Source organism: Acanthaster planci, linkage group LG07, assembly GCF_054643075.1.
Source record: "Acanthaster planci isolate LZ-2023a linkage group LG07, COTS_SCS, whole genome shotgun sequence".
Classification (NCBI taxonomy): domain Eukaryota; kingdom Metazoa; phylum Echinodermata; class Asteroidea; order Valvatida; family Acanthasteridae; genus Acanthaster; species Acanthaster planci.
Genome location: NC_141783.1, coordinates 7,183,699 through 7,208,108, shown reverse-complemented (window position 1 = coordinate 7,208,108; position 24,410 = coordinate 7,183,699). Strand labels below are relative to the sequence as shown.

Genomic DNA, 24,410 nt, shown 5'->3' with positions numbered 1-24,410 from the left:
TTAATTAAAATGACACCTTGCATCTTATGATTCAGGGCAACAAAATTGATACACATATACATTATTTAGCTGCCAGCGTCAGTAGTTGGAATAATTATTTTAAGTAATAAGCACATTTGCCACAGTTTGCGGAAATCAATTTTTTAAAGATCAAATCATTTTTTGCCAAAATGAAATCGGATTTGCTTGCATTCAAATTACCTTGGGGCGAAAGAAGGTTTCTCCTGGTAGTTTTGGGAAGGACGTATAGGACACATTGGTATTTTCATCGGTCTAGAATTTTTTTCACAGGCCCTGGCCTTCGATGTTTTCGTAGGAGCCCTCACCACACATTCAGTACGGAAGCACTTATGGGTGCAGACCACTAATTCAAGTGAGAATTTCTGTCCAGCTCATTAGCATTAAAAGTGCCCCCCGTATCTTTCGAAAAAGGAGATTGTTTGGCCCCCAAAATGGAGAGATTGTGCAAATCGTTGCAAGGATCAACTCCCTGGGTCTTTGAGCTTTAATATGAGTGCAGAATGGCTAAAAACTACGGTTGAAAACTGGTCCTAAGTGCCCCAGAAAGTTTACGGTTGCCATTTGAAAAATGGCTGCACTCACACCTCGGAAAAATCACTTTGGGGGGGGGGGTGATTTTGTTTTGTGGGAATAGTTGAAAATATAATTGGTTAACCCACATAAAATTGAAAAGAAATTGAAAGATTTATGACCAGCCAATAATTTCAGTTTGTGTTTCAGAAATCTCAGGGATGTTGGCATGCCTGTTATTGGGCCGTGAACAATGCTGATTTTACACTGTTTTCAATGGGGCTTGAATTAGTGGAGTGCACCTCTAGGACCATTTTTCAACCATTTTAGCAATTCTGCTCTCATAAAGATCAAAGACCCAGGGAGTTGATCTTGGCAACGATTTACACAATCTCACTACTTTGAGGCCAAATAATATCCTTTTTCAAAAGATGCTGCGGGGGCACTTTTAATGCCAATGAGCTGGCCAGAAATTCTCACTTGAATATTGTAGTGGACTGCACCGCCGAATAGAGTTTGCGTAAACGTTGAGGGCGTCAACAAACGCGACGCCACCCGGGCCGTGAGGGCAACTACCGTGTCGATACCCACTCGCCATTTTGTGGTTGTCGAAAAAAAATGATGTCAATGTCAGGATTACGTCCAGTTTTTGCCGGATTGTCGGTATGTTTCGAGATTAATTTGAATACATGTGTAATACAAAGGGTTCAGTGTTTTGATCGTACTAGTAATAACTGCGATAAGTTTTTATTTGCATAGTTGAAATGGAACTAAAATTTTAAGTGAAAAGCCGGGTTTAGCGAGTTGGTCGTAAGATTTGAATTGGATTTTCCATTAAATTCGATTCGTGAAGATATGATTCCTCTTGTAAACCTAATGAGAATTCCACAGATCATGTTGTCTTGCTCGGGTACAGCTATAGAATACAAGGCCACTCGGTTTTGACTTAGATTTTTTTCGACCATCTACATTCATTTTGTGTTGCTTCGTTCTCAAAAAGAACTCTTTCGACATCGTAGCCCCATAGCCTCCAACCGAGCACTCGATTTGGACTTCTTCCTGGAGACACTCCCATTCAATGCAATACCATAGCCAGTGGTTCTAGGGGTGGCCAAGTATTCTATAGTTTCTCCCTAAAAATAGAGCATAATGTTGTCAGGATTGTGAGGCACTCTCTGTTTGCCTCACAGATGCAACTTTTCATTGCTTTGTAGCCTATGGCATTCTGAATGTGCCGGTTTACTCTGTCTAAAAGTGCACTTTTTCAGTCAAATTCCCTGAAATAGCCATGATCATCTTAAGAGTGTATAGGCATCAAGCCTACCTGATTTGGAGCAATATGGAGTGATATGGCCAGGCAATAATCTACTTCTTTCAATGCAGTGAAGTCAGCGACTTTTGAAGTTATGCTGAAATTGTAATTGCACGTGCTTTGTTTCACCATATGATTATCAAAACTTTAGGCTTATTGTGACTCTTCATATCGATATTTATGTTTATATTGTCTTTGTAGTGTCAGACAATCTTGAGTGTCAGACCACGGACTTAGGTCATACAATCTCTTATCGATGTGTTTGTTGCGTTTGTCTAATTACTCCAAAGTTAAGCCTATGAACTATCAAGACGCTACAAGCAGATATAATTGCTAAAGGAAAATAAAGAGAGACATGCATTTTTTAAATTGCTTTCTCCAATAAAAGTCAAGTTTGGAAGTGGATTCACAAAAGTAATGGCTCAAAACAAGAGGATTGAAATGGAAGAGAAGACCTACATGTACAGGGGATCCCATAGAGGACTACAGCCGAAACTTTGATAAAAATTAAAAGGAATGATATTGTTTCTTTCATTCGTCCAACTTTTTATTATCAAATTCATTGTCATGTGGTGTCAATCCAGGCCACTGATAAGAAAGGCGCCTTGTTTATGTCAGAGTTTCCAAACACAGGCACAGCTGGGGCGAAGTGGAATGGGATGAGGTGCTGGTGGGGCACCGTGGGGATGGGCTAAGTACCAATGGGGCAAAGTGGTTCAGGGCCAAGTGACATGGGGCAAAGTAACCGACGCCCCTAAGGACTAGATTTTTTTTATCATATTGTGGGAAAGTGAATAAATGAAACAAAATAAAGAATAGGGAGGCTCTGCTTGTTTGTTTCACTAAGTTGTTAAGGATCTTACAGCTTGTGTGTTTGTCCAAAATGAACCTTTGCTGTCAAGGCAGTAATTGCTTCATTCATTTACACTATTTTGTCATTTTGTGGAGGACGTAGCTGTGCATATGGAGAAAATGTTAAATTCCTACCACTTTTGGCAGTTGCTGAGAGGTCATTTCTCTTACCTTATAATAGGAGAGGTGTCTTAAATGAAAAGATTACCAGGTGATTGATAATTAACCCTACTTGTCCAGTATCCATTAAACTCATTGTGTGCAGTGTCTGGCTTGCTATACCAAGTGTTGAATTATGCTTGATCTTGTCAGGTTTGGGACTGCTTTAGTGCATGTCATCCTATACTGCAGAGACCCATCCATACCAGAACGGTATTACTCAAACTCTGAGTCACTTTGTTGGAGTTTATCAGGTTTGGTACAGTGACCTGCATGTACACAGTATGTGTTGAAGTTTGTTGGGTTCAGTATGCTCCCTAGCGCAAGAGCCTTGGGTGTTAGGGTTAAATCTGACCAAAGACATGTCATGCCCATTGATTATACCCAATTAAATATAGATCTGGCTAATGGCAGGTACAGTTTGTATACTTTGAATCTGGAAGTGCATAGCAGTGTTAACATTTCTGGTCTGCTTAAATTAAGCCCATAATCTAGGGACTCTCAATACTGTATGTGGTAATCCTTAGACTCAGGGCATAACCTGTGAGTGGCTCTTCATACCCTACTGTCCCGGAATCCTCCATTTCCAGTATATTTTTCACACACCTATGGGAGTTGGAGCTGACATAGTTATGATCTCAGTAGTGCAGAGTGTTCAAGACGGATCTTTTTCAAAACTGGAAATAAGACTTTGTCTTTGCCGCTTTGAAACTTTTGATAGAACTTGACAGCTAAAGAGTGAATAACACTTGGCCCGAGTCTGGCTCAAGTCAAGGCAGCTGGAACTTCCCAAAACATTTGTGCTAAAACTGTGTTTATCCTTATCTGGTTATTTGTAGAGGAGACTGTACGCTGCACAGGTGGCAACAGCTACCCAGTCAGCTGACAAAACCCCTCTCCCACAGGAATCTGTACAGGTAGGTTGCTGTGAAATCATGACACATATGCAAGTGATGAAAATTTTCCTCCAATGTTTACAGTGTGTTCATTTGGAATGGCCTCGAGCCCACCTCATTAGGTGGAGCTTTTTGTCATGAGAGATGTCAGTAGCACCTGGGGTGTCGCCCTCCAGTGACCAATATGGGTCACTCCATGGGGTTGGGGCACAATTTGTATAAATGAACAGCTATTTCCCTGCATGTGGATTCCCAACTGACATTGTTATACATCTTGCAAGGCTGAATACAGAGGTGTGTGTTATTTTTACAGAGTAAACGACCTACCTTGCAGGTCATGACAAGTGGTAAAAGTTACCAGTGTAACAAGGACACCGTCACAAATTGTACTTCAACCTCATGGAATGACCCGTATACATGTATTTCACTGGTGACCTCCGTAAGATGCGCACATGAAGATCAGAAGCATTAGCACTGTTCTGTCTCAGAACTCTTCTGACTTAAATCAGGTTACCCAAACCCCTGTAATAGCAAAAGGAAAAAGGAGTTTTATTTTTTCTTTCCTGCTAAGGTTTCCAAGTTGAACAATGGCTTGACAGTAGCTTCGTTAGAGAACCACTCCCCAGTCTCTCGTATTGGCCTGTTAGTCAGTGCCGGTTGCCGCTATGAAAATACCCAGAATCTGGGCATTACCCACTGTCTGCGCAGCTATGCCAATCTGGTAAGTTAACCTGGAGTTTCCTCCTCTGTGGAATTCCTTGAGGATTGCGCCTTTTACGTTATTAGAATGTGCAGTGTGCATATCAGATTGGACAGATCACTTTAGAAAATTTTAGAATGGTTTCAAAGAAATTTGTCAGTCCTGATAAAGGTACACTCATAGCTCCTGCATGAAGCCTAGACATGGAATGTGTTTACTAACACAGTAAACCTACAGCGTCTGTGTCATTGTCTTGATATTGCCTTGTTTTTTTAGACAACAAGTAATGCAACAACCTTCAAGATCACCAGAGGTTTGGATGACATTGGGGCCAGCCTGGAAGCAACCACCACTCGGGATCACATGCTGTACTCTGTACAGTGTCTGCGAACTCATATGTAAGTTCAAACTGGCAATGGTTTCAATCCTGACAACCCCAAGCCACTCAAACTACCAACAGTAGGTGTTGCCAAGTTGGACGTGGATCTGTGGGGGGGATGACCAAAAAGAAATAAAATAAACCCAGCCCCAGGGGGGGGGGAATTCCTGGATCTGCCCCTGGAAGTTTTGGCTGATTCATTACCATACATTATGAACTTGTTATTCAACTTTATTGGATGGACAAAAGGCTAAGGTTGATGATGATTTTGTTTGAGTGGGAATACCTGGGGGAACATTCCATCGAGTGGCTAGCTAGTGGTACCATGTGTTGGACTGTGCTTGATCTTGTCAGGTTTGGTACTACTACTCTGTAAGTCACCCTTCTACTTCATAGACCCATCCATATCAAATGACTCAAACTTCAGCAGCATTGGCTTGTTGGAGTTTAACAGGTTCTGTCCTGTCGAGTACTGATTACAGTGACCCGCTTGTAGCTGTTGAAATTTGTTCGTTTCTGTATTGTTTCTGGTTCAGTAGCATAGGGCAGTTGTGTGAGGCATCAATCAGCTTGTCATGTCTTGATAAGTCTGTTTTATTCTTCCTTCCCGTAGAGACACTGCAGCCTCCTTCCTCCAGGCAGCAACCACCGGTCAACAGTTCCGACCCTGGGAAATCAAGGACTACAGGCAAAGAGTGCTTTTTGATTTGGCATCGGTCAGAGACCAGTTGCAGATTGGTAAGGGAAATAGGGCCAGGGTTCCCAGCCATCAGGGAAAACCTGGAGTTTTGAGGAAAATGGTTCAAATCAGGGAAATTTTGGTGACTTTTAAGCGGAAATAGGTTGACAAAATCATGCTGGACATTTGAAATTCCGCTAGGGAAAAATCAGGGAATTACGTTTTCATGAAATGCTGGGAACCCTGAGGGACATTTATCAGGATTCATAGCCATTAAAGAATGTATTTAAAAACAGAAGGATTCCATGTGTTAAGTTTGGTAGTACAGACCCTGAGTAGCCCTGCTGGGATCAGAAGTTGCTTATTGTATTACTGTACGTATTCAGTATTCAATGCAAGTGGCAAGATACACTGTGTAACTGGATATAGCCAAGGCTTGTGTATGTCCAGTGCACTGCGCAGAGCAGCAAATCATTTTTGCCCTGTGTTGCATGGAGAATGGCATTCATCATTTGTGGTTTTCGTTGCAGTTTAGCAGGCTTTGATTTGGGGTTAGGGCTGTTAGGACAATGAAGTCTGCTATCAGAATCTATAGTTTGCAACCTGTAATCGTCACACGATTTGTCGTTGACTTGGCAGAGGTTCTGGAGAATTTGCATGCGGCTGCCTTCAGAGACACCGTGGGCCGATCGCTGTATGCACCAGAATACATGGTGGACAAGATTGGTACTGAGATGCTGTTAGATTACGTCAACAACATGTACACAGCTGAAAATACGGCCCTGGTTGGCATTGGTAAGACCAGGCATAGTTGAGGAGTCAATGTATACATTACTGCAGATGAATGACCTCTGTACTGATAAAAGGATTCATATACTGTAGCCATATTAAAATGTCTTTTTGTGTATCAGTGTTATTTTATCCATGCTTTTGGGAATGATTACCCCGAAAACTAAACTTGCAAGATAAGCAACAAATGACGTCTGAAAGTCCCCACAAGCAGGAATGTGCATGTATTTCTTGCTTAAAATGCAGTAAGCAACAGCTCATTGTTTGAAGGCCGACTAGGATAGAGTAGCCAGTGGTTGTATGTGTGCTCAAAAATTGAGTTTCCTGATGCTAAGTAATAAAAAAAATCAACAACTGTTTTTAGGTGTGGATCACGGAGACCTGAAGTCATTCGGTGAGAAGTTTGATGTGAAAAGGGGTGTGAAGACAGAGACACCAGCAGCTAAATACGCAGGTCAGTGGGAATGCATGGATAGAGATTTTCTTTCCCTCCCAAATTCAGTAAGACCTGCTTTTTATGTTAGACTGAGAGCTTAGAAATGTTTTTGAACACTCTGTTTTAAAGACTTAGCACAATTCTCTTAGAGTTGTTCTCAAAGGAATAGTCCAGGTATTCTCACCGAGAAGCATTTTAAAGTCCTGTTTGAATAATTTGAAAGACCTGGTTTGTGTTTAAAAAAAGAGGACAGTCTGTCTTTGATTGAACCTGAACCATGCAAAATCTAACAGGATTCCATTTGATTTACACCCTGGGGATAAGGAGTGAACTGGATTCTTGAAGGAACATTCTAAATGAACAAGACACAATCCAACTTTTAAGAGTCATTTTTGTAAATGTTTCGTCTTGACAGGGGGTGAGATTCGCACCCAGCGGGACTCACCTTACTCCTACGCAGCGGTAGCCGTGCAAGGTGCCAGCCTGAGTAGTAAGGAGCTACTCACCCTAGGTGTCCTGCAACAGCTGATGGGGGTGGGACCCTACATCAAGTGGGGCAGTCAGCAGGCATCGTCCAAACTAAACCAGGCTGCCGGCAAGGCTACCATGTTGCCATTCTCGGTAAGGAAGATTATCGCCACCTAATGTTCATGTTAGAAAACTTAAGTATTTGCAGAGTTTGAAAATGTCTGGTTAAATGTTAGGCTTTATGCACGAGATTCCAAAGTAGGTCAGTAATTCAAGAAATTCTGCATTGTTGTCCAACAGGCAAGCTGTTTCAACATGTCCTACAGTGACACAGGTCTGTTTGGGATATTTGCTGTCACCCAAGGTGACCAGATGGGAACTGTGAGTAACTTGATATTGTTGGAATGGAGAATCAGTGTTTGTCTGCACTTATGTTAGATCACAGTCAGTGATGTGAACTTTGGCCACACAGGTACCACCCACCAAATTTAGTTGATAATTTGACAAAGTTTGATGCGCACAAAGTGGAAATGCCATCTTAATATGCCTGCTTATCTGGCTACCAGCCTTTCTTGAAAAAAGATTTTCAGTAATAGTCACTTGAGATTAGGTTAAAGGTCCTGTGTTGGATTGTTAATGTTGTTTTGTCATGTGATGGTCTTAAGAGGCCTTGACTTCACAACTGATTCCTGAAAACTCAGTCTCACATTGTTTTCATTTTTTATGTTGGTATTCATAAATTTTTATAGTGTTCTGGAATGATCAGAATTTCAGACATTCAAGTATGAATGGTTGTTCTTGTCAGATGCTGAAATCAATGGTAGGCCAGATGGGAGCTATCACCAAGGGAAACATTGAAGACAAGGACCTGACCCGGGCAAAGTAAGATACTAATGTATGTCATTTCCAGACTTTAACAGTGACGCCAGTTAAGTTCATCCCAAATCAAATCCTTTGTTTTGCATACTCTGGATTGTACTGCTCAGACATATTCTAGCATCTTAGGATCAGATTGAAAGAGAGAATACAGCTTTGACTACTTGAGTGAAGTCCACCCTCAGCCCTGAACTATACAGCCTTTCAGCTAGAAACCTGTATCAAGGCAGGGTTTATGAGGACTTGGCTCCAGCACTGGTGTGGTGTTCATGATAAATGCACTGTTAAATTTGCTCCTTTTTGAAGGAACCAGCTCAAAGCAGCAATCCTGATGAACCTTGAGAACCAGTCCACCATCTTTGAGGACATTGGGGTACAAGCCCTCTGTACTGGAGACTATGTCACCCCGGCAGCGATGATAGCTGAGGTAGATGCCATCACTGGACGGGATGCACTTCAGGTAAGCTTGACTGTCAGCTGAAGAGAGAGTGGTTTTAGTTTAGGAAAATGGAAGGCTCCTAAGACGTGTGTTTAACCCCTTCACGCCGGGACGCGGATAGAGATTAAAAATTGAGATCCTCAGCCCGCTTTTCAGCTATTATTCTCGGCCCACGCTCGAGCAAACACGGTGAAAGAAGGCAGACCCTGGCTCTTGTGTATATGGTAATTGGTCTTTGTGCGTAGCCCAGAAATGAAAAGACCGAATTTGCATCATAATCACCAGCTTCACAATAGTCCCCACTTAGAAAAGAGGCAACGGAAATGTGGAAGCTTGAGTAGAGCCATATGCTACCGAACAATCAGCCTTTTCACCGTGTAATTCAAAGCGTGCAGAGCACGCAGGGCCACAAACCGAGAATCTGCAGTTTGGCAGGTGGCCTTTGTGGCCAAGCAAGGCTGGAATTCTTGGAGTCGGCTTTCGGGAAGAAATTCCCGTCGTCATGGGGTTAAGGAAAGTACATTTAACTCATTGTTTCAGACCCGGGAATGCTTTTATCCAGAATAGTCATCGGGTCCATTTTTATAACTGGGTTTGCTCTTACACTGACATATAACACTGGATACTCAGTGTTATATATATGAGTATGGCCGCTGCACAACTGACCAACTTATGCCAGTCCATAATATTTTTTATAACACACCTCAGTCCAATGTGTAAAGTAAGAAATGAAACTTTTTATTAAGGTTTTCGTAACTGAACTGATATTTATTCAACCATGAACTATAATTCAGCAATTTGAGGATTGTTTTATTTATCCAGAATTCAATGTTTGATTTGCTGTTCACTGTGCTTGTTATGTGAGGGCACTGTAACCAGTCTCAAATATTTTGTAACTGGGCACTATCCAACTCGAGCAGAAGCACCGCCTCATCAGGTAAAAAGAGCCATATTGGTCAGGAGGGTTCATTTTGTTGGAAGTGATGCAGGTGTAACGTGTGCATTTTGTAGTCGTTCATGAATCATTGACGTTCAGTTCCGACAAAAGGAGTCTCCGTTGCTGAGAAAAATGGGCCCTCTCTTGGTCTAGCTCGAGGCTCATACTTTGGAAATTGCAAGCGTGATGTCTTGTGTGCATTAGCCTGTATTAGCGAGCCCCATGTGACCTTGTTTTGGCCACCCAGAATAAAGAACCAACAAGAGGTGTGTTATATAGTGCAATAGTGCTTTGAATAGAGGTTAGCACGTCTGTGACATTTGGATCTTGTTTATGTGTTAGGTTGCCAAGCGGATATTCAATGGTAAGCTGTCCATGGCTGCCAGCGGAGACTTAGGTAACACCCCTTACTTAGACCAGCTCCTCAGTGCATAGGCATGCTTCCTCTTCTTCAAAACCACCCAAGGTAGGATTGTCCAAAGGGAAATACAGAAGGAAATTTCATGGAATTTTTATCAAGATAACTTGCAGATGATGATGGCAGACATCGAGAAGTTCCCTGCGGAGCGTTCTGTTCATTTTAGCAACTAGCAAGTTGTCTTGGGTTGAGATTTTTGTTCAGGGTTACGTGGCAGATGTATACATGATAAGAACTGTAATAGGCTTTTCAAGAGTTTCCAGTTTGGCATCTCTTAGGGGTCAGAGATACACGAAAACCTATCACCTGATGAAAGTGGAAAGAAATGGAGAAACTGGCCTTTATGACGGTTGTTTACGTTGATGTCATTATATCAAATCTTTATCACTGACATAGCAGTTTGCCAAAAAGATTCAGGGAAGTTATGGAATGGACTTAAGGTATTTGGAAAAGGTCCTTTTGTTTTTACACATAAATACGCATATCCGTAAATACAAAAAACTACAACTTGTGCTTTTATCATTCATGATATCGTTCACTTTGAAGTTAGGGAAAATTGTTTGAATACACTACTGATCAAGATGGTTAAACAAGGGAAAACTCTTTTCATAGATTGTATTGTTGAACATTTTATTTATTCTCGGCTTGTTTCATCGTTTGCCTGACTGACTTTTGGAGAACAGCAGAACACTGTCTCTATCACATTGCCGTTTCCACTAATCATTATTTGTAGTTTTCTCTAATCCCAAAGTCTGACTGCATCCATTTTTATTCTGTGAATATGGCAGGTGGATTGCCAGAGTAAAATGAAATTAAGGTTACAGAATAAAAAATGCTAGTATCTTAATAAGAGTAGAGATGCAAGTAAGAACTGTTGAGTGGCCGGAACCCATTATCAATTTAGTATAAAAAGCAGACCCACTTTCCGTGTGAAGTGTACATTGTATTTGATTTGGATGTTATGTTGAATTGATTGATTGAATAGCCATCAAATAAAAATAGTGTTACATTGGAATCAACATGTGTTTGGAAAATCAGAATTACCTCTTCTATCAAGGATGCAGAAAACCAGACAAATCAAAAGTTGCTGTGTAATCTGCGGGCTCCGAACAATACATCCTTTATCACAGCAGACATCAGTGGTTTACGGAGCTCGTTTTCAGCAGTGCTTTTGATGCCTTGCCTTTGATTGTTGAGTAAAGTGCCCAGACTATTAAACGTGTCCAAATATTATGAAACTTGGATTGCACACACACAGTGACTGAGATACCAGAGAATAACTTGGTGTCAAACACGCTTTCATCTCCACAAACTTGAGGGTATCTCTTAAAACCATTAATGAGAGTGATGGTCTTTTGATACGAATTATTAAACTGGGATTCTTTTAACCTTCAAATGACGATCTGGTCACCCGTCACTATCTTTTTCTTGTGAGATTGTTCAACGAAATTCCTTGAAAATTTTCATAGATACGGAAAAAGCTACATATGTCGGTGGCTAGAGTTCGTCCCACTTGGGCAGATGGAATTCTTCCCACTGGATTAAGCCATCTTTGTTCTTGTCCACTTCTTCCATCTTTTCGTCCGTCAGTTCATCAACTATTGGTGCTCCCCGTGGAAACATCTCACCATCACCAACGAAGGAATCGTACAACTGTTTGAAAAAGGAGAAGGACTATTAACCAATAACTATTACTGAACTGTGTAGAGAATTTCATCACTTCCCTCCAACGTGGCACTTTTCCTGAAACACATATCCCACTGAGCCAGGTTGGTATTTCAAAAGGCTAGGTCTTTGGGGAATAAAAGTGCTCGCGTGAGTCAGCGTATGGGAGCGCTGATAGGACAGACCATAGAGATCATAATGGGACAGACTATCGCGCACGCGTGCTGCTGTTTCTGAATAGCCTCAGTTGTTGCATTTAGTGGGCCCGTTGTAATAATTGCTCCTCTTACTTTGGCTATGCCAGTCCATCATCGTTTATCCCTAACGCTGGTGGTTATTTCCGCCCCTTCTCTAAAGGACATAACGTATTTACTAAAACACTAAGGACATGATAGCACCTGTCGTTAAATCAATGACCCTGAGTTTTACGCCATTACCATTTAGGCCGCACTCTAGGGGAATGGAGCTATATTCACCCACCTCTTCTCGCTGTATGACGCCGTCATTGTTCCCGTCCATCCTCTTAAACATGTTGGGCATGCCCTTCTGATAGTTTGGCACGGCGCCCAGTAAAACCACCTCGAAGATCAGGTCTTCACCCCTGGGAATCTTGTCCCCTGCACAGGTCAGAAAGTGATTAATTCATACAGAGACAGGAGGTGGAGGAAAATGAACATATTTGGACGATTGTTCCTGCGCCAATTTTCATTTTGAAATGAAATTGTACCCAAACTAGATTATTCTACACTGTGTTAGTTGCGTCTTGAACCGTTCGATCCTTTTTACATGAAGATTAAGGCCTATATCACCGGATGTTGGCAGAACTAGGGGGTAGGCCCTACACCTTGCAGGTGGGAACTTGGGGGCCTCATTTTCTGGAAGGATACTCATTAGGTTCGGTCAAACTAAAACACCAATCAAGGCAAAAACTCTACTCTTATTTCTGAACGGGGTTTTGGGGTTGGACACACGGGAGGGTAGACCTTGAGCGTGGAACCCTTGTTCCCTATACCACCTGCTCCCTAGTTTTGCCTCTGGATGGAGTTCACCAACCTTTGAATTCCTCCCGGCCGTTCCGGACCAGGGAAGCCGGTACGGTGAGGCGGCGCCGCTCCCCAATGCACATGCCGATGATTCCAAGCTCTAGCCCCTTGATGGAGTCCCCTATGCCCATGCGGAACGGGATGGACAGTCCCTCAGATCCATCTTCCTTGTACCTAAAACCCAAACATGAAGTGAGAATGTCGCACCTTTGTTTATTAACCCTGATGCTTCGACGCTTTTGTCAAACGTCCTAGAGCGGTCTATTTAAGTTTACTCAAAATGCACCTCTGCAACTTCGTGCATGCCACATGACAGCTCATACAATTGGAGAGATTTAGGGAGTTACGAGAAAACAGCGGTAAATTTTCTTCCTCACTGGACCTCTCAACACCTAAAAAGGAAGAAGAGATTGCTTTATTCTGTGTGTAATGTGATTGAGTTCACGCGTGTTGCAACTTGAGATGACCGACTCTTGGCAAATCCGCTTTAAAAAGTTCCTTCATATTAATTGCATGTAGACCTACATGCATGTAGAAATGAGTAGGTACCTCCTCTTATTACAGAAGCAAGATACAAGTTCTGTTGTCTAACTTTACCTTGTTGAATGAAAAAATAAATAAATAAGTAAACCCACACACAGGGTTGGCAAATGGCCGTACTCACGTTGTGATGAATTCACTGTTATCCGAGGCCTTGAATCCCCGCAGATGTACCGTGACGGAATCGTCATTAGTCGCCTTGAGTCTATCACAAAACTTTCCCTCTTCGAGAACCTCAACCTTGACAAGGTGTCTCTCCTCTTCCCCCTTCCTCGGAACCTCTTTTTTCTTCTCCCCTTTGCCCTCGTCTTCGTCACTTGCCTTCTCGTCTGCGCCTCCCTCTGCTTCTTTCTCCTCGCCTACCTCAGTTTCATCTTTATCTCTGGGTGCTTCCTCTTTGTCTAATTTCCCCTCCTGTGTTTCCTCTGCGTACTTCTCCCCGGGAGCCTTATCGTCGTGCCCCTTCCCTGGCGTTGATACACACTCGTCCTTACTAACGCAAACTCCGTCCGCGTCTTTTATAGTGTCTTTGGTTTTCACGCCATTCTTTGTCTCCGTATCTTCAGCATAGACAAAGGATATGACGAAAATACACAGCATTGCCACTTTTTGGAGATTCATTTTTGATGGTAATGAAAGCGCAAGGATGCAAATTGACCAACAGTTGCAACTGCAAAAACGATCACTATAATTGTATCGTTTCAACTGCTCAGTAATTTATTGTTTAGTCAAGTGTAATGTTACACGTGTACAATTTACCAGAAACTGACGAAAGTGTGCTTTTTCCCATGCATGCTGACTAGAGCTTGTTATCGGCGAAGACCATGTTTGTGTTTAATATCCGTGGGAGAAATACGGGCTGCCGCCGGACGGTAGAAGAGATACAGGACGGTGGCGTTATCTCGGTTCGTTGTTGCAATACCGGCAATCAACGCGAGTCACGCGGCAAGAGCCGGCCCCGTTCCACGATTCGACGTGGCAACTTTACACAAAGCCACGCCGCTGAACTGAGATAAAAACTAATGGAACTGTGCTAGCGAGATCCATGCTAAGTTGTAAATACGCTGCTCAGGGTAGTCATTAACGGGAACAAAGTCTACTGATACATACATTTGGCTATCCGCTTCTATTTATACATGTACCACAATTACAATATCCAAAATACCACCACCTAAAAAATGACTTCCAGTAATCTTGACAACTGTAAATTCATTGAAGCCAAATTTAAGATGCCCATTAAAGTAGAGCATCAGCCTCATAGTTCACAGTGAACATACTGCCAGTCAACCTCATGAACACATGAACCATTGTGATAGTTTGATATCACCGGAGTGGAGCAAAGGTAATTATTTTAAAGAACAAATCATATACATGTAACCAGAACATCAAACCATAATTAAACAAAGTACAATAAACAGATTTCCAAATTGAAAGCATTATTTAGGAGTGGAATAAAAGAAAATATTTTAATATCTTTTGATTTATAATGAAACTCATGTTACTCACAGACTTAACGATTTGATTGATATTTAATAGAATCAAAGAATATTACTTCTTTCCGTCGGTTTTCTTCATGAAAACGTCATATTCAAAAGATTGTTGAAATCACTGGGACGCTATTTGCTCGACCAGTCAGAAAGAAATTTAGCTTGGGGGTTGTTTATGTTTAAAACAGCATGGGTATGAGTCTATACGGGACCTTAGCAATGTACTTGTCCCAAGACGATCCGTACTTGGCCCTGCAACGGTGCTCGTCCCGTATGCATCGATGCAACAGTAGTATGGTCATGAAGATAATGTAGAAGTGTGGGTGCAGGTGCGTCACTCCACAGGCCAGACAGTAAGCCAGTGAGCCCATCAGGTCTCCAGTATAGTTCATGTGCCTGGCTACCCCCCACCACCCGGACAAGAGCAGCTTGCTTTGACGCTTCTTGCCGTCGCTGCTGAAGTACTCCACCTCCAAATACCGTGGCTTGCTGCCCCAGATATTGGCCTGGCCGTTCGTACGACGGAAGAAATCTTTCTGGTGGTTGACGGCCCGGAAGATATAGTAGCCACCCAAGCCCAAGGCCAGAACACCGGCAGCTGCCGGCTGGGAAAGCTGAACAGGATGGAACACCAGGAAGAACCCCTACAGCATGGGAAGGAATATCATAAATTACAACCTAGTAGCAGGAGCAATAAAATATGAGAAAAAAAGAAGTATAGAATGATCGCCATCATCTCATCGTCAACAATGTCATGCCTTCTACCACGGTCTATATTGTATCTAGACCTTGGCCATCTTTAGCATTGCCAGCATTGGAACTCTATTGTCTTTGTTTTAAACGTCGCAGCCATTATGTATATCATTTTTGTCATTGCTGTCTCTGTCGTTGTCGTCTAAGTTAGACCGTAGGTAGCTTGTCAACGACCGTTATCATGGTCATTATCTTCACTGCAGTCATATAGGCCTAATTCGTTAATGTGACAATCAAATCACCGTTAATATCACCAACCGACTTAAGGTTTTCTCCGGCATTTCGTAACATACCTGGAGCGTGTACATGGTGGGTAGCCACACAGAGTCGCCCCATCCCAGGTAGAAGCCAAAGTGGTCGTGATGCATATCGATAGTGTTGAGGTACCACGCCTCGTTCCAGAAGAAATCTACGACATACATGGCTTGCAAGACGTTCACCAAGATCATGGAGTTTGTCACGTAGCCGTAAAGCTCATACTGCTTCCACGCGTAGGACATGTTGATAATTGTCCAGGCAACGATGCCGGGTCGACCGTTGAAGAAGAGTTTGAAATCAAACCATTTTCCGATCCGCGGGTTGAACTCGATACCCATCAGGAAGTCGTAGAAAAGATTCCCGCTGAATTTGCGGTCTTCCGGGAAGGACGGGAACAGGTAGGCCTTGACCATAGCGAAGACGCTGACGGTGTAGCCCATGATGTTCATCATGATCAGCATTGAGCCGTAGTTGTCCACGATAATGGTTGGGGAGAACCAGCGGAAGTACAAGCCATTTGCGAGGAAGAGCCCGTTGGAGATGAACCAAGCTTGCAGGCCGTTTACCCCGTACTTGAGACGGTTTCCTGCTGGGGTGATGGCACCAAGGCAGATCCCACCACGGTAGCCGGGAATGACGTAGTGACAGACATCGGGAAGATACCACAGGAGTACCTGGCAAACCCACATTGTTAGAGATTGAGCAAAGGACGGTAAAAACGAAGAATCCAGTGTTTGAATACACTTATTCCCCTCAACTTGGCAATTTTTTTCAAACCCCGATTATTTTCCCCACAATGGAAACTTTTGTTCAAGCTCTTCTTGACTGTTTCTGGAACACTGACATTTTTTTCTCATCATATGGCAACATGGCTCCTAACGCCCTTGGACCTGGCGCTAATTTAAATAAAGATTTTAAAAGGTATCTTTAAAGAGTAACTCTTGAAACATAACCAGAATTAATTCTATTTATCACTTGAGGCAAAAGCAAACACGAACGCGAAATTATGACGTCAGATCAAAACATTTGTGCTGCGAATTTCCACGAGGTGAACACATCTCAACTCAAACAAATTTTGCTGCGTATGTTTCGTGACGTCATACTCGCTTTCGCGTTTGCCTAAAGTAAACCTGCCTCTTTTACGGTGAAACCGCGGTCGGCATTGAACAAAGGCCCTATTTCTCATGAATTATGGTCAGAGGTTGGGTTCAGTGATTTATAGGCCTGCATCGTACCTGGAGAGAAAACCAAGAAAGGTAGACCACCACACCCTTAAGGGTCAGAGAGGGGGCATATTCCCATAACTGGATCAACGTGACGTCACCCTGATAGAGCTTGAAGACTGGTGTAGTGAGCTCGCATTGGTAGTGCGTGCATGAGATGAGATAGTAGAAGACCAGTACCGGACAGCAAGTTAGCATGAAGATCACGCCAAACATGGTCAGGAAGTCGGCAGTCCTGGATAAACATCCATACAGGACGGGGTCAGTATTAAATATACATTAGCATAGACCGTGCAACAAGGGTACGTTGTGACCATCATGAACGGCAGTTACTCATGGGTTCCCTATACATCAAATTCATGTTATCAGAATGTAAATGGTGTTTATTGCTATGACAGGTTTTGATCTAGACACGTGATTGTACTAAGCAATTTTTTCCCTGCAATTGAGGGTCACAAAATCGAGCGAAGTTGTTTTTAATCCGCATTGCACGGAAAGTTTCTGCGCAGAAAATGAACTTAATTTGATGAAAAAGGCACGAGTAAGGTCTCCAGGAACAAATTACATAGCGAATGAAGTAGAAATGTAAGATATGGTTATTTCTCCATGCTTTGAAATTTGATAGAAGTTTAAACATTTGCCGCTAAATTCGAGGAATTTAACGAGAAAGGCATTTTCTTGGGGAGGAAGCGAGGCGAAGCCGCCTCCCAAAAAACGGTCGCAGAGACTAATAATTTCGTGCACAAGTTGTTGAACTTGCTCAGGTTGACATGGCCGGGGCGTGGCTGTTATACTTGACCTATACGGGATTCAAGGCGTGCAGTAAAGCCTCACTAAACAACTTGACGTTAGCAACTCTGTCCCTATCACTATTTACACCCACTCCATCGAACCATCTGTGACGACTCTCTGATCTACATAAATAAGTCATTATCGGTATGCAACTGTGAAATTTGGGGCCGTGGAGTAAAGACACCTTCAAATTTCTACAAATGAAAACTAACACCATTAGAATTTGCTCTTACCATGCACGTCCCCACTCTCCTGGAGTCTGCGCATTACTTGCTTTGGTTCCATTTTCGATCCTCTGCCTTGGACTAGGTTTCTTCTTCATCTTGCGAGAACGAAACAGATGTTTCTAAAACTCCAAGAAAAAAGGGTTCTTTGCCGCGTGCACTCTGCATCAGATATGGCCAAGGGAACAGTGTTTCATTCGACTAAAAACATTGACGAGCAGAGTTCCTTTCCCCCAAATAGCGCTGACACTCTATAAATAACTCTAACCGGTGCTGACTGAGATTACAGTAATCGTCTTCTTCCTGTTCTGCCCCGCACAATATCCCAGCACAAAGAGTAACTGGTGGCCAGACTAATAGGCAACTTTACAGTGCACCGTGCCAGATTATATTTGGAGAACTGCTGGCTAAAGTTTTTAATTGACCTCAAACAAACACCCCGAGCTGTTCTTTGTCTGATACACTCTTTCACAAGAACTGATATGATGTTGAACAAACGGTGACTGATGACACCAAACAGTCATGGATGATTTCGCACGAACTTTTCAGATCCAGATTTTAAGGTTTAATCGTGTATTCCTCATCTCTAACTGGCCCCCAAAAACTTACGATGGATCGGTAAAAACAAAGCAGAACAGTTTCATGAACCAGCCGAACTGTGAAGCTAAAAAGCAAAGGAAGAACTGTGGCTTGTATGATCTGTAGAAGCACTGCTTCCCATAAAATGGCGTCTTTGACCTTGTCCTTAAAAATGAGAAACTAATCCTAGCTTAGTGGGAAACACAATCGACATGCATGGCTGCATAGTTTTTATGGTCTTTCATATACAACATATACATGTACATGTACGGTGTACTTTAGCCCAGGTTGGACGTCTACATTGCAGTAGCAATGCAATGTAGACGTCGTCCAACCTGGGCTGTACATGTACATGCATTTTATAAGCCTGACTTCGGAAGGTTTCGGCAAGACCATGCACCATGATCTTCAGCGGCTGAGCTTTTGATAACGAATAGGATCAGTGGTTCTGAAAATCTTCGCTGGGGAAAAGTTAATGTATTAAGGAAATGACACATTGATTTTGCCAGACATAGCCCCCAAGGTACATGGACTGGCGCGTACGTTGGCCGCTCACAAAGAAAGGTTGGTTAAATTTAAGTTCCACAAACAAAACGTGACAGACAAAAGTAGGGCTACTAACTTCGAAAACCCGTTTTTTTCTCCACACGTGGCAAAGGTAATTCACAGTTTATGGTCGGTCCTTTATTAGCTCAACGGCAAAGAAGCATTTTGTGGAGTGGAATCGTTCTTCAATGATTGAAGAAACAAGTAATTTCATAATTCAGCATAAGAAATCAACCCTACTGATATTTCTACTTTAAAATCAAACTGACGACGTCGAAAGACTGTAGAAACTGTTGTCAGAAAAGTTTGGGTAGAGTTCGATAAACTAATTCCACGCAATAGTGAATGTTCAAGTTCGTTAACCTTACAAAAACCACGTTAATAGGACCAATAGTATGCGACCATCCATCTTATCGTTTAGTAACAAAACGTGCCGGTCTAAGTTCAACGAGGAGATAATTTTATAACACGTGGATACCTAAATATAGAACCGATGTTGAAAATAACACCAGTTAGATAATTAAAATACAATGGTTTCAAAAGTTTGAGTGGGCTATATATAGTCGGAGCCTTATTTAATCAGCAAAAGGCCGTGTCCAAAACGGGCTTCCAGAGCTACGGCTAGGTCTATTGTCTACGCGTCTTACGCATTTCCAATGGAGTGAATACCTAGACCTAGCTCTAGACAAGAGATTCGGATGCGGCCTTAAAGTACACTGCCGCGTCGGAAAAACAAGACTTGTCATATTGAGGCCGCTATTTGCGGAACTTGACTAATTACCTACCTCTGAAAAAAAAGAAGTAACATTTGTTTGTCAAACTGTTTGGCGTCTCAGATAACTGGATAATTTCCGAATATCTGTGGATCAATACCTTTCCACAAACGTAAGTTTTGTGCCGCCAGAAGTTCAGACGATTTCCATTTGCGGATTTCCGTTTGTACTAACTGAATATAAGCGAAAAAGCCTCCTGTTCACTATGCGAAGCTGTACTGAGCAATCCAAGCCAAATGGAAACTAGCATTTCATGCTTCAAGGCCTTACTTATAATTTTCATGCATAAATGTGCATGCTGGTACATCTGTGCCAGCCGCTTGAATAATTCTAATTAGCACTTCTTTTCTACAGCTTGCAGAAAATTGCTTTCTGCTAAAAATATTCGTGCGAAATGGAATGGAATTGTGTGGACCTATATTGGATCGAACTGCTTGACGTTGGAAGAATTGTAACGCCCCTTTCTGATCTTTTCTAGAAGGTTAGGGCAAGTTCCCTTCGGCCCCTCGTGACGCCCGTGGCTTTGTTTGATATGCGTTTCTGACCAAAAGTTTGCTTTTGCTTATCTAGTCAAATTACCATATGCATAAAGTAAGAATACGACCGAAATTTCGAAAGTACGAAAGCCCACAAGTGTACAAGTACCTATTTTCAAAAATGTTTGTTTTTACAATGTATGAAGTTTCAAGTTCGCTTTTTTATATCGCATAAAACAAATGTGAAAATATGTCTCATAAAACGAACTTTGATAAACGAAATCTCGTCAAAACAATTTTCTAAAATTAGACCTTCTAAAATGAACTTTGGAATAGGCCTAACGAAAAATATCTTCGACTTTTTGAAACTGCGTACTCCATGGCACTAGCGGGCTTTCGCAGGTAAGATCGCATATGTACTGTTGCGGCGTCGCTTAGTCACTGTTGACAAAGGCTCAGCGTCCCATGACAAGCAACCTTTCCCAAGGCAGGAAATCTTATTGGATCATCCGGTGCACAGCTTAAAGTGAAGTTCCGATCAACTTTTCTTAGACATAATTTTTCTGCAATTCTATGCTCTTCTTTATCGTATGAAAACTATTTGACGTCTCTTTTATTTAAAATGTATATTAAGATTATCCATGCTTTGGTGGACAACTGTGGGTGCTGTTGTTATGATGTCATACGGGGAATACATGGTTCATTACATAGGTTTTTACCGTTCAAATTGTGAACCAAGAATGTACACAAAGGGTTCCTTGTATGCCTATTGCTATGTACTTAAACGACAATGAATCGCCATAGAGGAGAAAATTTAGACTAGCAAAAGTTACCAGAAACAGAAAAATTTAGTTCACGTGAAGTATTTAAAAATAACAATAAATACATAACCGTTTCAAAAACATCGTAAATTTAACGTTTACCCCATTAATTGTTACCCCAAAATGAATAAAAAGATCCTGCGTTTCCCCACCCACAAAAAAATGATTTGATGGCGTCATCCGAAGAACGCTGATATGTACAGTGTACATGTACTTTGCGCACAGTACATGCAGTATCGCACGCTTCAATAGACCACGGTGTGAATGATGTAGCTTGGCACACAGGCAAACACTGTCTCAGTTCAAGGTAGAAATTAAAAGACACAGTCGTACCGTCTCCAGGGGGAAATACTTATCACTCAGCTGCGAATTGATGAAACAAGAACGGCGGCTGATGCGTCATTTTCAAGCATAATGGTGTTTTATGTCCCATTTTCCATATTCGTCCGTTTCTTTCGTTTTTTCCTTTCCTCCCCTTTAATCTACTTTGTTTTGCAAGTGGAAGGTACATGGGGGGGGCCTCCCTTTCGATCCCCGACTCTCATGGCCTTGTTTGACCTTCAGTTTCAGCAAAACTTAACGGATGTACCATCCTTGCCTTTCTCCAGTCAAACGACCATGTGCATTACGTGAGACTGCGACACAAAAGTTCAAGGAACTTTTTTCCCACCGCAGAAAATCATTTCTTTCTGGATCATCCCGTGGATGGCTTAAAATGGAAATGGGCAACCCGAAGGAAAATCTGGTTGGTGGTTGCGTTCTTTAAGTCAAACAATAAGACTTGACCATTAGTCGATGTTCTTACTTCGGTTGCGATAAGAACGGTGCCACTTTGCTGGTGTATCGCCCCTTGTGAGAAGCTTTGATTAACCTCCATCGCTGTCTTTCAGTCGTCGTTCCCGTTGACAAGTCACTTCCATACGACCATTCACGTTGTGGCTGTGCTGATTTGACATCTGGATGGTGACTGGAGTTTACGTCACTGCATGATACCGCAGTAAGGCGAATGTGCAAAATGATTACGAGAAGGGTGTTAACAAAATTCAGGTTTAATTCGCACGCGTACAGATCTCGAGAAATAGATTTTTGAAAAATTGCCAGGCAGTATTTGAGATCAGAAGAAAATCTTGAAATCATCTTGATATAACGTATACTCTGAAACAAGGGCGGTTTCAGGAACATGGGGGGCAATTTTCTTTTTCTGGGGGCATCAAAACTTTCAGAGGGATCGAATAAAGAGAAAAGAAATAGACTAGAAATCGCCCATCTCTCATTAAAAAATCCCTTTTTTGCTAATTTTTTGGGGAGCAATGCCCACGTTGCCCCTCGATGTGCCAGTAGTTGTGAAGTCGTTGAACACCAACAATAACCAATTGGTAACTTCAGTTACATGTAACTGACTTCTTGGAAAGGCCAGCATTTTGTCTAAACCTAATTCTACATGTATACGCAGCCTTTTACTTTCGTTATTTAATTTACCATCGTCACATACTTAACACAACAATAAAGATGCGCCTATATTAAACAAAATACAAAACACTAAACTATTACAGCGATCATGACAATATTCATTTACCTGTGGTTTTATTATGTGGTTAAGGAAAACTGTCATGATTGCCGCAATTGTTGTTGTTTTTTTGGGGGGTATTTATTTATTTTATTTTATTTTATTATTTTTTTATTATCCGGAAAAATAATTTTAGGATTCACCATATTAAACGACGAAAATCGGTAGCTGCGTTTCTGACGGGGCCTTCTTCCAAGAAGGGTTCAGAAGATGGTGAGCAGCTGGGTTGGCAGACGATATTGTGTCTGGTGGAGTGTGACGGGGTAGTTATCGCCCACGAGGCGGCTGAGGTGGGGTCCGGTACCGGTACTGGAATCGGTTGCTCTGCTCTCGATAACTTTTTCATGACTGGATCAGCGTTGACTTGTAGTCTTACCCTCTCTTAAAGTGTTGCCTGTCTGTCTTTGCAGTTTCAATCCAACCAAATACATCCATGAAACTATTACCCATAAATAATCATTTGACATTTCACACTGCCCCGTCGTCATGCATGGTGGTAAAAGAATATTAAATTTTTACAATTTTGACGCCCCTGGATCTATGCAGTGTTGTCAAGAGTTAGACTGGATGTTGAACTATTACTGCTAGAAACAGAGCAATCCGAACAATTATGACGTCAGCGCCCATCAAAATAGGACGAAGCCTGCAGCTGTAGGCCTACACTAACATAATCACTGTCGTTGGCGGTTGAACATTAAAAATAATATCCACATAAATTCAAATCAAACACCCGAATGCATAATGGGACGCGTGAGTGCCAGGTTATTGACAAATCAGAATGCTCACTACCAGGCTAAACGCTTGATAAATGTCGTTGAAAATAATTTTGACTCTTAAAAAGGAAATATAAACTGCTGGGTTTTTGAATTTATAGACCTAATCTAAACAGTTATGAAAACTTTATCGTAAATTTTGTCATCTTATGCATTTTTTTTATCGTCGTTGTTTTAGATGATCAAATCTCAGGGTCACAAGGGAATATTACCTCTTGGAGTTAAAGAGAAGTTGTTGTGTTCGTAGTTCTGCTTTCCTGTTGCTATTGGAACAAGAATCACTCTGAATTCCATGCACGGGCAGTGTACGGGCGTCGCCTTCACGGCCGGCAGGCAACTCTTCCGGGGCAAAAAAACGGCATCGATATTGTTGATGTTCTGGCCAGCTCCGTCGTTTGTTGCTTGATGAATACAGTGTCCTTTAAAGTGGATCGTGAAGGCTACTATGTAAGCAAGATGCCCAGGCCGAGTGGGGCGACACCGATGGATACACCGGCGAAAACTGTCTTGGTGCCCGGGGCCAAGGCTTCATCGCGCACCACGGACTTGCGGGCTTCAGCGAAAGTCTTTCATCTGAGACACGTATGAAATTAAGATGAAGATCGCCCTGCATATAAGCAGTATATTGTACCGACACAACCGAAGCTTGCCACAAAGCCTTGACTTGAGCCAGGGTTAATGGCGTGCAGTCACTCCTCCTAGTGAGCTGTCTGTGGACCTCCTGATTAAATTGCTGGGAGAGTAGGCCAAGATGGCCTGATGACCGTGACTGCGAAGAGTGAGGAGCAACTGGCGGTGGGCATTGCTGCCGACTAATCTGCCATCTCAGCGTTCATCTAGAAACGGCAAATACCGAGCACCTGTACGGATACAGAAAGCCTTTTTGGATTGTAGGTGTCGTTGCTTCCATCAAGTTACTTTGATAGGTTAGTCCGAAGTTCAAAACTTCGAAGGCGTGGACAGCCGACGAAATTCAAAACTAAATTGTTCGAGAAGGGCAAAGTAAATGGCAAAACAGC

The 24,410-nt window shown here is 42.3% G+C and overlaps 3 protein-coding genes across 3 annotated transcripts; 1 reads left to right on the top strand and 2 right to left on the bottom strand.

Annotated features, from left to right (window-relative positions):
• Positions 1–1,071: 1,071 nt before the first annotated feature.
• On the top strand, positions 1,072–10,890 carry uqcrc2 (ubiquinol-cytochrome c reductase core protein 2). Its single transcript, XM_022233726.2, has 12 exons — positions 1,072–1,194; positions 3,694–3,771; positions 4,322–4,471; positions 4,727–4,848; positions 5,443–5,567; positions 6,148–6,303; positions 6,662–6,751; positions 7,149–7,354; positions 7,502–7,582; positions 8,007–8,083; positions 8,384–8,537; positions 9,796–10,890. Exons 1-12 carry the CDS (start codon positions 1,150–1,152, stop codon positions 9,886–9,888), a joined length of 1,377 nt encoding a protein of 458 aa, XP_022089418.2. The 5' UTR covers positions 1,072–1,149; the 3' UTR covers positions 9,889–10,890.
• Positions 10,475–13,740, bottom strand: LOC110978605 (peptidyl-prolyl cis-trans isomerase FKBP14-like). The gene is made up of 4 exons (XM_022233728.2): positions 13,244–13,740; positions 12,590–12,753; positions 12,017–12,153; positions 10,475–11,524 (listed from the first exon to the last, which is right to left on the bottom strand). Exons 1-4 carry the CDS (start codon positions 13,738–13,740, stop codon positions 11,369–11,371), a joined length of 954 nt encoding a protein of 317 aa, XP_022089420.2. The 3' UTR covers positions 10,475–11,368.
• Positions 13,741–14,226: 486 nt separating this feature from the next.
• Positions 14,227–18,567, bottom strand: LOC110978603 (7-dehydrocholesterol reductase-like). Its single transcript, XM_022233724.2, has 4 exons — positions 17,866–18,567; positions 16,853–17,075; positions 15,653–16,291; positions 14,227–15,250 (listed from the first exon to the last, which is right to left on the bottom strand). Exons 1-4 carry the CDS (start codon positions 17,952–17,954, stop codon positions 14,786–14,788), a joined length of 1,416 nt encoding a protein of 471 aa, XP_022089416.1. The 5' UTR covers positions 17,955–18,567; the 3' UTR covers positions 14,227–14,785.
• Positions 18,568–24,410: the final 5,843 nt, after the last annotated feature.